This window comes from Pezoporus occidentalis, unplaced genomic scaffold (genome assembly GCF_034315485.1).
Source record: "Pezoporus occidentalis ecotype Australia unplaced genomic scaffold, CSIRO_AGI_Poc_V1 ctg116, whole genome shotgun sequence".
NCBI lineage: Eukaryota > Metazoa > Chordata > Aves > Psittaciformes > Psittacidae > Pezoporus > Pezoporus occidentalis.
The window spans coordinates 1,746,062-1,760,060 of NW_026912951.1; the positions used below are offsets into that span (position 1 = coordinate 1,746,062).

The window sequence follows — 13,999 nt, forward strand, 5'->3', positions numbered from 1 at the left end:
GCCTTGAATAAGCTTCCCATTTTGATGCACCTGCTCCTTACATTATATAGCAAGTGCTTCATGAGAATTCAAGAAAACAAAAGACAGAAGAGACTCACAGAATGGTTTGGGCTGGAAAAGACATTAAAGATCATCTAGTTCCAAGCCCCTGTCACAGGCAGGGACACCTTCCACTAGACCAGGTTGCTCAAAGCCCTGTCCAGCCTGGCCTTGAACACTGCTAGGGATGGGACAGCCGCAACTTCTCTGGGCAATCTGCTCCAATGTCTTACCATCCCAATAATGAATTTCTTCCTAATACCCAATCTAAATCCATGTCTGTTTTAAAGCCATCACCCCCTGGTCCTATCTTTACATGCCCTTGTAAATGCCCCTCTCCACCTTTCCTGTAGACCCCCCTTAAATAATGGAAGGTTGTATCCTGGTTTCAGCACGGATAAGAGTTCATTTTCTCTATAGTAGCTGGTACAGTGCTGTGCTTCGCATTAGTCTGAGATTAATGTTGATAACACACCAATGTTTTAATTGTTGCTAAAAGTAGTGCTTGCTCTAAATCAAGGACTTTCCAGTTTCCCATGCTCTGCCAGTGAGAAGGGACACAAGAAGCTGGGAGGAAACAACCACAACAGCTGACCTGAACTAGGCAAAGAGATATTCCATCCCATAGAATGTCATGCTCAGTATATGACCTCCAGGGGAGGTGCCTAGAGGAGCCAATGGCTGCTCAGGGATGAGCTGGGCATTAGTAAACAATTGTATTGTGCATCACTTTGGGTGTTTCTCCCCACCACCCCCCCCCCCCGCCAGGTGGCAGGGTTTATTCCTTCCCCTCTCTCTTTCCTATTATTACCATTATTATTGTTGTTAATAATGGTAATCTCCTGTTAATTATTATCTTTTATTTCAATTATTAAACTGCTCTTAGCCCACAGGTTTTTGCATTTTTTTCCCCAATACTCCTCCACACACTACTGGGGAGTGCCGGGGGAGTTAGAGCAGCTACATGGTACTTACTTGGCAGCTGGCCTTAAACAACAATAGGCTGCTAGAAGGTCTCGCAAAACCTTCTTCATAGGAGAGGTGCTCCAGCTCTCTGAGCATCTTCATGGCCCCTTCCAGACTCACTCCAACAGGTCCACACCCTTATGCCTGACGCAGTACTGCAGCAGGGGGGGTTCACTCAAGCAGAACAGTGGAAGAATCCCCTTCCTTGACCTGCTGGTCACACTCCCTTTGAGGCAGCCCAACATACAGTTGGCTTTCTGGGCTGCAAGCACACACTGCCAGCTCATGTTGAGCTTCTCATCAGCCAACACCCCCAGTCCTTCTCCGCAGGGCTGCTCCCAATCCAGTCTCTGCCCAGCCTGCAGTTGTTCGTGGGATTGCCCTGACATACATGCAAGGACCTTGCATTTGGCACTGGCCCACCTCTCAAGTATGTCAAGATCCCTCTGAATGGCATCCCTTCCCTCCAGCATGACAATCACACCACACAGCTTCATGTCATTTGAATATTTGCTGAGGGTGCACTCAATCCCACTGCTCATGTCATCAACAAATATCTTAAACATCACTGGTCCCAATACCAACCCCTGAGGAACACCACTTCTCACTGGTCTCCACTTAGTCACCGAGCCAATTGATTTCAATTCTTTGACCAGCCAATTCCTCATCTGCCGAGTGGCCCACCCATCAAATCCATGCTTGTCCAGTTTAGAGACAAGGATGCCATGCAGGACAGTGACAGGTGCTTTGTACAAGTCCAGGTAGATGACATCAGTTGCTCTTCCTTATCCACCAGTGCTGTAGCCCTGTCATAGAAGGCTAAGGTACTCAACTCCATCCCCCTCCCGCCCCTCAGTCTTCTAGTAAGTGCTTCAGCCACAGCACTCAAGTTGCAGAAAGCAAAGGCTGGGATTGGGAGCATGAAAAACCACACTCCATAGATCAGGTTCAAGACCACCTAATGAACCTGAAGGTGGACAAGTCTATTGGATCTGGTAAGATGCATCCACAGGTCCTGAGGGAACCTGGCAGATGAAGCAGCTAAGCCACAATCCATCATATTTGAGAAGTCATGGAAGTCCCATGAAGTTACCACTGACTGGAAAAGAAAAAACAACCCCCAATTTTAAAAGGGGGGGGGGGGGAGAGAAAACCCAGGGAACTAAGCAACAGTTCTCAGGGAGCAGATCCTCCTGGAAACTATGCTAAGGCACATGGAAAAGGAGGTGATTGGTGACAGCCAACATGGCTTACAGACATTACTGTCTGCCATCACACAATGACTTAGCTAAGGTGACACTTGTGATTTACCCAGCATATGCCAGAGTGCTCCCCATCAAAGCAGAGGGTTACAGAAATAATTACCATTTCTCAAAGTACTACTTTGGCATTTCTGACTCCTTTGCCTCGGTCTTCACTGGCAAAGGCTCTAACCGCACCACCCAAGTCTTGGAAGGCAGATGCAGGGACTGTGAGAATGAGGACCTTGCACCCACTGTAGGAGAGGATCTGGTTCAAGACTATCTTAAAAATCTGAACGTGCACAAGTCCATGGGTCCTGATGAAATCCATCCATGTGTCCTGAAGGAGCTGGCAAACGAAGTTGCTAAGCCACTGGCCATCATATCTGAGAAATCACGGCAGTCAGGTGAAGTTCCCAACGACTGGAAAAAGGGAAATATAACCCCCATTTTCAAGAAGAGGAAAACAGCTGACCCGGGAAATTACAGACCAGTCAGTCTCACCTCTGTGCCTGGCAAAATCTTGGAGCAGATTCTCCTGGAAGGCATGCTAAGGCACATTAAAAACAACAAGGTGCTTGGTGACAGCCACCATGGCTTCACTAAGGGGAAATCCTGCCTGACCAATTTGGTGGCCTTCTATGATGGGGCTACAGAACTGATGGACAGGGGTAGAGCTGTTGATGTCATCTACCTGGACTTGTGTAAAGCCTTCGACACTGTCCCACACGACATCCTTGTCTCTAAATTGGAGAGACATTAGTTTGATGGATGGACCACTCGGTGGATAAAGAACTGGCTGGATGGCCACACACAAAGAGTTGTGGTCAATGGCTCAATGTCCAGCTGGAGACCAGTAACGAGTGGTGTCCCTCAGGGATCAGTGTTGGGACCGGTCTTGTTCAACATCTTCATTGCTGACATGGACAGTGGGATTGAGTGCGCCCTCAGCAAGTTTGTCGATGACACCAAGCTGTGTGGTTTGGTTGATACGCTGGAGGGAAGGAATGCCAGCCAGAGGGACCTCGACACGCTTGTGAGGTGGGCTGATGCCAACCTTATGAAGTTTAGCCATGCCAAGTGCAAGGTCCTACACCTGGGTCAGAGCAATCCCAGGCACAGCTACAGGTTGGGCAGAGAAGAGATTCAGAGCAGCCCTGTGGAGAAAGACTTGGGGGTGTTGGTAGATGAGAAAATGAACATGAGCCGGCTTCAGTGTACGCTTGCAGCCCAGAAAGCCAACTGTATCCTGGGCTGCATCAAAAGGAGCGTCACCAGCAGGTTGAAGGAGGTCATCCTGCCCCTTTACTCTGCTCTTGTGAGACTTCACCTGGAGTACTGTGTGCAGTTCTGGTGTCCTCAACATAAAAAGGACATGGAACTGTTGGAACAAGTCCAGAGAAGGGCCACGAGGATGATCAGGGGACTGGACCACCTCCCATATGAAGATGGGCTGAGAAAGTTGGAGCTGTTCAGCCTGAAGAAGAGAAGGCTGCGTGGAGACCTCATAGCAGCCTTCCAGTATCTGAAGGCGGCCTATAGGGATGCTGGGGAGGGACTCTTCATTAGGGACTGTAGTGATAGGATAAGGGGTAATGGGTTAAAACTTAAACAGGGGAAGTTTAGGTTGGATATAAGGAGGAAATTCTTTCCTGTTAGGGTGGTGAGGCACTGGAATAGGTTGCCCAGGGAGGCTGTGAATGCTCCATCCCTGGCAGTGTTCAAGACCACGTTGGACAAGGCTTTGGGTGATATGGTTTAGTGTGAGGTGTCCCTGCCCATGGCAGGGGGGTTGGAACTGGATGATCTTAAGGTCCTTTCCAACCCTAACTATTATATAACTCTATGATTCTATGCATTTTTAAGAAATTAATTTTTACAGCTATTTTCTTGTGCACTCTTCAGCATTTGAAGAGGGACAGGCTTGTCTGTAGTTGATGCAAAGACTCAGCTACTAAAACGCAGTTCAAGTTTAATACCATTGTAATTACTACTTCCACAATCAAAACATAAACATTGAAAAGAACACAGTCTGGTATGGCCTCTGGGTCCATTAAAAAGAAAATGCAAAAAGCAATCTTTTTTATCACCTACTTTAAAACGATTCATTACTGGATAAACACCCTGACAAGAATATTAAGCATGCCTGAATATCCTTACAAATTGCAAATGCAATTACATTTATATCTGTTCCAAAACAAAGTTTTCAGAGCTTTTGGTCTTTGTCTACTGGTAACCTGAACTGAGAGTGCCTTTAACTAATTGGTACATTTTAGGACAACTAAGGAATTGAAACAATTTTGGAACTACCAAACAAGATTTACTATATCCTAACTGACAACTCTAGTTTGTAGAGTATTGAGACCAGAACAGTTGCAGCATACCCAAACATACCTGAGCATAAAGCTTGTAAAACAAGCCAGAGCAGTACTTTTTCCTCAGTTCTGTTTTTTATTATTTAATTTAGGCACCACGTGTACTTAAGGAAAAAAGATTAGGCAAGATAGTTGCTCAAGTCAAACCTTGTTAGGCCACAACAGAAAAATCAATTTAATATGAAAATTGCTTACTTCCACTGCAGTGATGAATACTGTGCCTCTCCTATCACACACTAAACTGTAAATATCACCTTTCACTAGTAGGTAGAGAGAGACTGAGAAGCCAAAGATACGAGGCACCCTGCTGTTAGAAACTAGGAAGAACTGGTTGGGAATGCAAAGGTCAGGTGCAGCCTTAGCTGCAGTGACCATGATATTTCAGGATCCTGAAAGGAAAAAACAAGAGAAGTTAGACTCTAAGCTTCAGAACATAGTTTAGCCTCCTCAGGGACCTACTTGGAGAAATACCATGTGATACAATCTTACAAAGAAGAGGGGCTCCAGATGCCTGGTTGATTTTCAAGGATCATGTCTTTCAAACATGGAACATTCACCTTGATGAGCAGGAAGTGAAGCAAAGGTGGCAGGAGGCCTACATGGATGAAAAGAATGGTCCTGGCAAAATTGACATGAAAAGCAGGGACACAAGAGGTAGAAGTATGGACAGGTGACTCAGGAGGAATGTTACCTGAGCATGCAGGGAAGATCTGTGTTTGACAACCACAGGTTCCTGAGACACGCTGAATATTTGGCACAAGGAAAACCTATCCTCTGTGAAAGAAGCTCTTCTGTGGGTGTTACCATTGATGGAAAATGTAATGCAGTTTTATTACAAAAGGTGTCTTCGTAGAGATTCTAAGCCAACAGCAACGAGACACACAAGTTTTCTACAGGAACAGCTTGGTTGTTTTCTTGACTCTTCGTGGGAGAACTCCATCATGAATCATCAGTTTCCTACCCTATCCATGAAATCAGGGTACTCGGCAACTGTTCCAATACAGGTTCTCTCAGTGAGAAGAGTTAGAGATCATCATCAACTAAGAATCAATATGAGCTGACAGTTTCAGTAATCATAGAAAGCCTTTGGCAGTTAAGAGAAATTTTATCCTTCTTTCCCTTTCATCAGCCAGTATTATTATCCAATGATCATTATTCATAATGTAAATAATGGAAACATATCTCTTACTCTGAATAAAGACAGTTAGTCTACACATTTTAAAAAAAAAAAAATTTTGATTCTAGTCTCAGGATAGGGGCAAGTACAAGTCATAGCTCAGTAGATTTAAATTATTAGGCAAACCAAGAAAAGGAAAGGTTTGTCCTCTACTGATTTAGAGAATCAGTTTTTCATATTCTTACAGATCCACCAGGGCTTGAAACTACTACGGGAACAAACTAGACCTGAGTTCCATGTACTTAAGAGTTCCACACCCACCTCCATCAATCCAGTTGCTGAGATGCTAGGCTCATGTTTTAAGGGGATAATTATTGGTGAAATATTTGTAACTGAAAAGATGATCCAGACTTCTTTCATGATTTCATCTCTCCATGCAGCAAGTTCTCATACCCACAGAGTGCCTCCTGAAATGCAAATACTTGCTATAACCACTCATCTATGGTGCATTTCCATGCATCAACACCAGTTGTTGCTTTATACTCAAATTACAGGACATTATTCAGGTTTCATTCTCTCTTGCCCTATGTCATGAAAATTAAGGAATAAATTTACAATTAAACATTACAATTAATTTCATGGATACACTTATATTAGTCATAAAAAAGATGCTTTACTGTTTAAATTAGGTAACGACAATGGTCTTTAGTAAGACCTCATCCTGCTCTGTTTAAAGATAAATGCCAGGAATGTTATCATTCTCCAGGAATCAAGAACCACAATCACAGAGGCAAGTTCTACATGAAGAAGAATTGCCCTCAGTGTTTGGGTGATAGACTAGAACTTGTGTCACTAAAGTAAAAATAAGTTAAAAAACAAAAACAAAAACAAAAAAACCAACCCACAAAAAAAAAAACAAAACAAAAATCATTACATTGCAATGTTTAAGGTCTAGTTTTATACTCTGACTTGCTTTTCAGAGTGAAGAATGGCAGCAGAAGATTGATATTACTAATAGTAGCTAGTTTGGTTTTGAGGTGAAAAGATACAGAGCCACTAACACTTAGTAAAACAAATCAGAAACAAGAGCTATGGAACAGACAAAAGCTGAACAACAGAGAAGTTGGCTTTTATTTAAGAATTCTAGCAGATTTGGAACAAGAAACAACCCAGAATTTGCAACCACCAGTTAATGATTTCAGGCATCATTTCCGGTAACCAGCATTAACACCATGTGTTTGCTAACACATCCTTAAAACATCTCTGAAAGACTTGCTTCATCAATTCAAATTTTAACTATATTTGGAATTGGAAGACACCTATAGATTACCCCACTTATGTTCTGAAGCAACACATTTCTAAGTGTAAAACACACTGAATCATGTTTTACTTGGTTCATTGTTTTAGTAAACTCTATAAAAGGAATTTTATGTCTACAGTTCAGTACCACTATGTGGAGAAAAACGTCTTCTTGTTTCAAAGCACAAAGCAAAACTACACAACACTGAAGTTACAAGTCCAGAACAAGAGTCTATCACTAAACATTAATATGGATTTCACAACTCCTCCCTCACTGGTGTAATTCACTTAGGCAGCGGAAAGCACACATTAAGTTTTCCAGAGAAGCAGTGGAATACACCATATTGTTGGCATATGGAACTTTTTGTTTCAGCTGCCACTTTAACATTATCCATTCCATAATAATATTCTCAGGTTTTACAACCAAAACCCAAGCTGCATGTAATTACTAATGGAGGCACTAACCACCTCTATGCACATTTAAAGGAACAGAGAACAAAAGATTACTTTTAAAGCTGATGGAAGAGACTGGTGTATATTAAGTATCCAAGCATAACAACAGAACAAAGAGATTATTCCATTCAAATCAGAAGCTAATTTATCACTTTTGTAAAGACAATTCCTAACAGATAAAAACAAGTAAGGAGTTTATTATGTGTTTTTGATGTCTGATTAATTATTTAGTCTTCTCCCTCTTCCCTCTGTGAACATACCCTAATGGGTTTTATCAACTTCCTCAGAGCATACAGCCAAAGTTTTCACAATATGGTAAATCATCCTTAAAGAAATTGCAGAGACACTCAAGTAGAATGTTCTACTTCAAAAAAAGAAGGAAACTTTTACGGTTTAAACTCCCTCTACTATACACAGACAAGATCTAGAAACCTATAGTGAAAAGTCTTACTCTCTCACACTACCATAAGGGCTCTTCTACTCCTCTCATTTGCTTGTAATTAAGGTGGAGATCTGTAGAGCTTAGATGAGGTGCTTTATCAATCCATTTCTTTCAGCTTAAAGATAACCCCCAGAGATGGGGAAAGGCAGATCTATACAGATCCCACAACAAGCTACAGACATCAAGAAAAAAACAAAACAACAACAAACAAACCAAACACAACCCTCCCAGCTCCCCCCAAAAAATAAAATCCACTGAGAGCCATCTTTTGTCACGTGCAGAAAATTCCACAAGGAGAGAGCTTACCTTTTTCTTTTCTTCTCCATCCTCTTTCAAGATAAGTGAATAAATAAACCCATAAATATTGCAAGCTGATTTCCTCTCAATAAACACTAAGATGTCCTCAACAGCTCACTTCTCTTGCGTACCCTCAGATACAGGCAAGTCAGCTATGCTAGAAGAACACTTAAGGATGAAAAAGCCGTTTTCCCATCCACTCTCCAAAACAGTCAGACCATTTCTCCTCATTCCAAATGTTTCGCCAGGTATTCAACTTTTGCTGCTGCAATCATGACAAGGATTTCACAGCAAGCTAAGTTTTTCGGATTTACACAGGCAGTTTCCAAACAGGTGTTTTTGCAGGTGTTAGTAGGCAATTTACAGCCTCTTCAGGGAAAATGCACAGCTCTTCCTGCATGGATCTGTAACTCCAAGCAACTTCTCACTTGACAGAGGCCCAGGGATATAAACTGAGAACATGCTGATGGCTTCAGGTCATCATTACTTCCTCATCCACTACAATGATAAGACAGCTGCTATAGCTACACTAAATGTAACTCTTCAACAGTTCAGGTTGTTTGAGTTTGTTGTTTTTAAACTTTGTCACTGCCTGAGTACTGGTAGAGATTTCCACCAGTTTTGAGAGTAAATTCTGTAGGTTTAGTTGTGCCTAGATGATGTGGGCTTCAGCTGGCAGTAGTTTTAATAGACTGACCTCACAACTTTAGCAAGTGACAAAACCCTCCGACATGTATGACTTTAACCCACCACTACAGGGTGTTGTTCTCATTAATCTCCAGTTAGGCTTAATCTTACTCAAGACAGCATTATTTTTTATTTTTTTTCCACTTTTAAAGATAGTGCTTGACCCAGCTCTACTTAAATGATCTGACAAACTATGACTACAAGACAGGGTATTTGTAAGTTGAGAGACCCTTGCTGATGCCTTGCCTGACCTGCCAGCTGCAGTTAGTGACAGAGATGCTGAAAGATGTCGCTATACTTTAAGCTTCCAAATCTCAGCACCAAAACAAAGGCATATCACAGCATCCATCAAGAATACACTCTTGAGAAATTTAATGGTTAACAATTTAATAGACAGTAAGGCAATTTTTCTATATTAAAAATAATGTAATAGAAATTGGATGCATGTAGACACTTATAAAACATACACATTCAAATACAAAAGGACAGCACCTATAGAATGGAAGATGGAAAGGTAGAAGCTGCACCATCACATAGGCAGGTGCTGGACTTCCAGAGCAGATTGCTGTCCTGAAACTTCTCAGCCATTTCATTTGTGACTATGTCTTCAATCTTTCATTATGAGAATTTTATACCCATGTCACTGTCCTCAGATGGCTCCAGCTCAGATAAAATGAAGGACAGAAAAACAGGATAACGGTCAGGCATTTGTTCTCAGGTAAAGCAGGTCAGATCTTTCAGAGCATTGACCTGGTTCAACGACCCAGCCCCTGAAAAGCCAGCACCTCCTTGAGTCACCGATCCTGATGCACTATTTAAATTATGTGTACTTCTCAAGTCCCTTCTCAGGTTCCCCTCTACTACCTTAACTCTCATGCAAAGAATTACTTCCTAGTGTGTCAGAACTCAACAGCTTCACCCATGGTACTGTTGGTATTCAGCAGAGCAGCAGCAATACTGCTCTGAAGCAGTTCTGTCCAAACCAGCGAAGTGACATGAGTGGGCTATGCCTGTACTGACAGAAAGCTAGAATCCATACAAGGTAGTAAGTGAATGAAGTTCAAAACATCAGAGGAGAACTTGCTTTTTCCAACTGGCAGTAATATAACAATACTCTGGCCATAAATGCTTCTAAATTCACTGCTAGAAAGAAAAGACTTTTCTCCTCTATGAAATAAAGTTATTTTATATAACATGTGATAGGTTTAAAATTTCTGCATTATCCTTAGTTGTCTTTTATAGAAACTCCTCCTTTTAAAATAGGCTAAAAGTTTGACGAATGAGTTACAAAAAAAAAAATAATTGAAAACCAGCATATGGTTCGTTTCCTCCTAGTGAAGTTTGATCAGTTAGAATTCACAGTTTCATTTCATTGCCCACTAAATAGTCTATATAACAAGCTCTAAATTATTCCCACCCTACTGCGCTTGAATATTTTCGCCCTCTCCCAACCAGTTCTGTTGTCTTATTATGGTGTCACACCTTTAGCTACAAGAAATACCAAACCAAACCCCAACCCTCCCATAAGAGAGACATATCCACCCCAAGTATCAGCCAACAAAAACATTAAGATCCTCAGTTAAAAAAAAGGACTGACTTAGTACATTATTAATCTTGTGATATTAATCTGAAGCCTCTCCCTCAAATTCTTGGCTTCAGTCAAAGGTTATTTTGGTGCAAAAAAACTGCCTGCCACTTACCTCTACATGCAAAAATTTTGCATGGGCAATATGCACCTTACCTCATAGTTAAGAAATTTTGTCAAGTTACTTCAAAACAATTTCAGTATTACTCTGCAAAAGCTATCTCCCAAGAGAATATTCAAGATGCAGTAGAACTGAACTGCCACATATTGGCAACTAACATAGAAAGTAAGCATACCATGGTATCTAACATGGGGAAGACCAACTTGTAAAGATTGATTTAATAACTTCAACAGCCTAGCCCATTTCCCCACACAGCACATCTCCTAGACCTTGCACAAGAATGGATCTAAACACTTCAAACACTGCTACCAGCAGTTCCTTACAGATGCAATAGTTTCAGGAATATTGCACCTTCCAAGCTGTGGAGTCCTTAATATAGGCTGAGCAGTCAGAGAATGGTGCTGCTGTGTGACAAGTTATTACTGCAAAATTTCACTGCTGATCAGTACCTACCATCACGAACTTTGTGATACTCATGCTACAAAAAGAACCCGAAGCAGACAGTAAGCAACATAAAGAGCTATCAGTTACATTACTGTCTTGGTTATGCTAACAATTCCATCTTTGCTGTCACCTGTGTAGCCACCAGAAGACTTACAATGAGATAAGCTATCCTGCTCCTGTGAAACTAGTTTCATGGATCACCTCTGCACTTCAGAATGACGCACTGAAAACACGGCTCCAGACAGGAAACAGAACTTTAATTCAGTATTTTTCGTAATGTAGTCATAGCTGTATTCTGCTAGATCAGGGCATCTTCCTTTTAAGTACCACCTCAGATTACACTTCTGCTTGCTCTTTGTGAATTAACACAGAAAATAATTCAACAGTCTTTCCTTTTGTCTAGCTAGCAGCAAGAAGTGAAAACCGGGTTTCCAAAACAGTCCAAAATGAAAGAAGAGCTGGCATTACCAAGCTGCAGAAAAAACTAATTCTTTTTCTCAACTTCTCCAATAAGTGCAACTTTATCAGATCAGGTTTCTTCTGAGAATGGCAGTGGGGGGAAATAGTCATACAACCCAGTAATAACAGGCTGAGCTCAAAGAAGCAAAGCATTATTCTGAAGTCTTCCTTTCAAGGAAAAGTATTTCATATACTCAGGCTTCATATCCTTACAGCCAATACACCTATTACATCACTTCATTGCTGCAGACCAATTGTTCTTCCTAAAAACAAGAGTTTCAGCTAAAGTCAGCAAGAAGTGGAAGCGTTCCAGACAGTAGGTCCTGTAAAATTCATGGAGTCATGGGGACCAAGGGCTGTAGTTACACTGTATAAACTGCAAAACCTCAAAGTGGCAAATTATTCTAGCAGTAGAAAGTACTACAGGCTGAAATCTAATAAACACATCACATACATTAGTCATCTTGACAGCTTATACCCACAGTCCTTATGATCTCAATGTATTAACACATCAGTTAATAGCAACCCAATTATTTTAACTGTATGCAGGTATTTCATTTTAAGCTAAATTTTAATGGCAAGGATATCACTTGCCTTGAATGATTTGAGAATTTTACAGGATTCAAAGTGAGCAAGTAACATCTGATGTTCAAAACTGAACTTACGTGCAAGGTAAGTAATACTATGCAATTCTAAATGCAATAGAGCGGTATGCAACATTGCAGTACTTTCTATATCAAGCAAGACATTTCTGCCTTGCAACGGTTTGCTATTCTTTTGATGCAGTTGGCTATATAAGTACTAATGCAACTAAAACATTTCAAATGTATGAGTCATTTGCACTTCCCCAACTGAAACGTCCATACTGCAAATACTCAGATGTTAATGAGACATGCTATGCATAGCTGCTTTCAAGAAGTAGAGAGATTCAAGCCGATTTTCAGTCACCTTTAGTTTCTGCACAAGAAAACAGTAACTCACACTCGAGGCTATGTAACAGAGCAAGTTACAACTCCAAACTTTGCCTGTAAACCACAGGTCTGTCCCTCCTCGACTCTGTCCTCAACTCCTGCGCTGATAAGGAACTGCCAGCTTCCACCAATATAAAAACCAAACCACATGCCTGGGAGGCTTGTGGGTTTTTTTTTCAGGGTAGGATCACACCAAGTAAGTATTTTGCCTTTTATAGCGCATACACTTAAAATAGGAGTTTCCAAGACAGCAAAAACCACACAGCATATCAGAGACATCTGTGAGCCGTTTTAGGGTGCACCCCACAGCGAGTGGAGAGGGCGGTACAACCAGCAGCGGCTTCAGCACTTCACTGCACTTTATCATTATGCAGCTCCTCAGGTGGGGAAAAGGCAGACTTCGTCCCTCAGCAAAACGGTGAACAACTCGCTCTTCCGGATAACTCACTGCCCTTCGGCGCTGCCCGAATAGCCAGAGACGGCTGCCAGACAGAAGCCGCAGAGGTCCAGAAAGCCTCCCAACTTAACCCCTTCCTGGCCTCTGCCTCAGCCATTGCTACAGGCGGCACCGTCGGGGAAGTCGTTCCCTCCCGGAGCGCCGGTCGGGCGGCCATCGCGGGCGCGGGGAGGAGGGCTGGCACACCTGTATGGGGCCTCCACGGCCGCGGGACCCCAAAGCTGGCCGCGGCGGCCGAAGTTGCTGCCGTGAAAGGGAGCGGAGGAGCCGCCGCTACTCACCCGCACCAGGTTGCTGACAGCGGCCTGCACGGCCGACACGGGGGAGGTGAGGTCCGGAATGGCCTTGCCGTCCACCTCCCCCTCCTCGTGCATGATGACCAGGTGGGAGATCTGCTGGGCCACCGGCTCCAGAATGCTCTCGATAGTGCGCGTGTGGAAGACGGGCATGGCGGCGGCGCCGGGGCCCAAAGTCCTCACAAACTCCTGGCAAACTCTGTCCCTGTGGGCTGGCGCCCCACTAAGAACACCGCGGCCTCGGCTCAAGGAAACAAACGAAGAAGAGAAGGAAAACAGAGGCCCGTCCGGAGCTCCACTCGCCCCGGAGCGGACTGCAACAGCCCGGGGAAGCAGCACCTAATTGAAGCTCGCGGAAGCGGGACTCGAACTCGCTATCCTCCCGCTTCCCCTGGCAGCGCCCACCCCACACTGGCACAGCGCTGCAGCCAGGCGGCGGATTTTCAATCACCACAACCTAACCCTCCCACGGCTCCCCGCCCCCTCGGCCGCCCTCCCCCAATGGCCGAGCTGGGACCGCCGCTCCCAGTGGCGCACTGCCGCGTCCATCAACATTCCAGAGCCTCCCTCTCCCTCCGCCCCGCCGCCTTTCCGCAACACCCGCCTTCCCGACCAAGCTTGGTTGCGCGGGCGCTGGTTTCCCAGCGTTGAGGTGACGTCAGACATTCTGGTGTCCATATAAGGAGACGATTAAAGCCGAGGTGCCGGGATAGAGTGGCCGAGGGAACGGGAGGAGAAACGGGATTCCTG

At 43.5% G+C, this 13,999-nt stretch overlaps 1 protein-coding gene across 2 annotated transcripts in view; it reads right to left on the reverse strand.

Annotated features, from left to right (window-relative positions):
* The window catches only part of VCL (vinculin), a 63,275-nt gene extending 49,608 nt beyond the window's left edge, over window positions 1–13,667 (reverse strand). Inside the window, exon 1 of one of the 2 annotated variants that reach the window (XM_062639459.1) lies at window positions 13,235–13,667. In XM_062639459.1, the coding sequence (XP_062495443.1) occupies window positions 13,235–13,402 (168 nt within the window). In that variant the 5' untranslated portion in view covers window positions 13,403–13,667. The remainder of the gene's footprint in view (window positions 1–13,234) is intronic. The other variant, XM_062639469.1, reaches the window with a different exon arrangement.
* Between the last annotated feature and the right edge of the window lie 332 nt (window positions 13,668–13,999).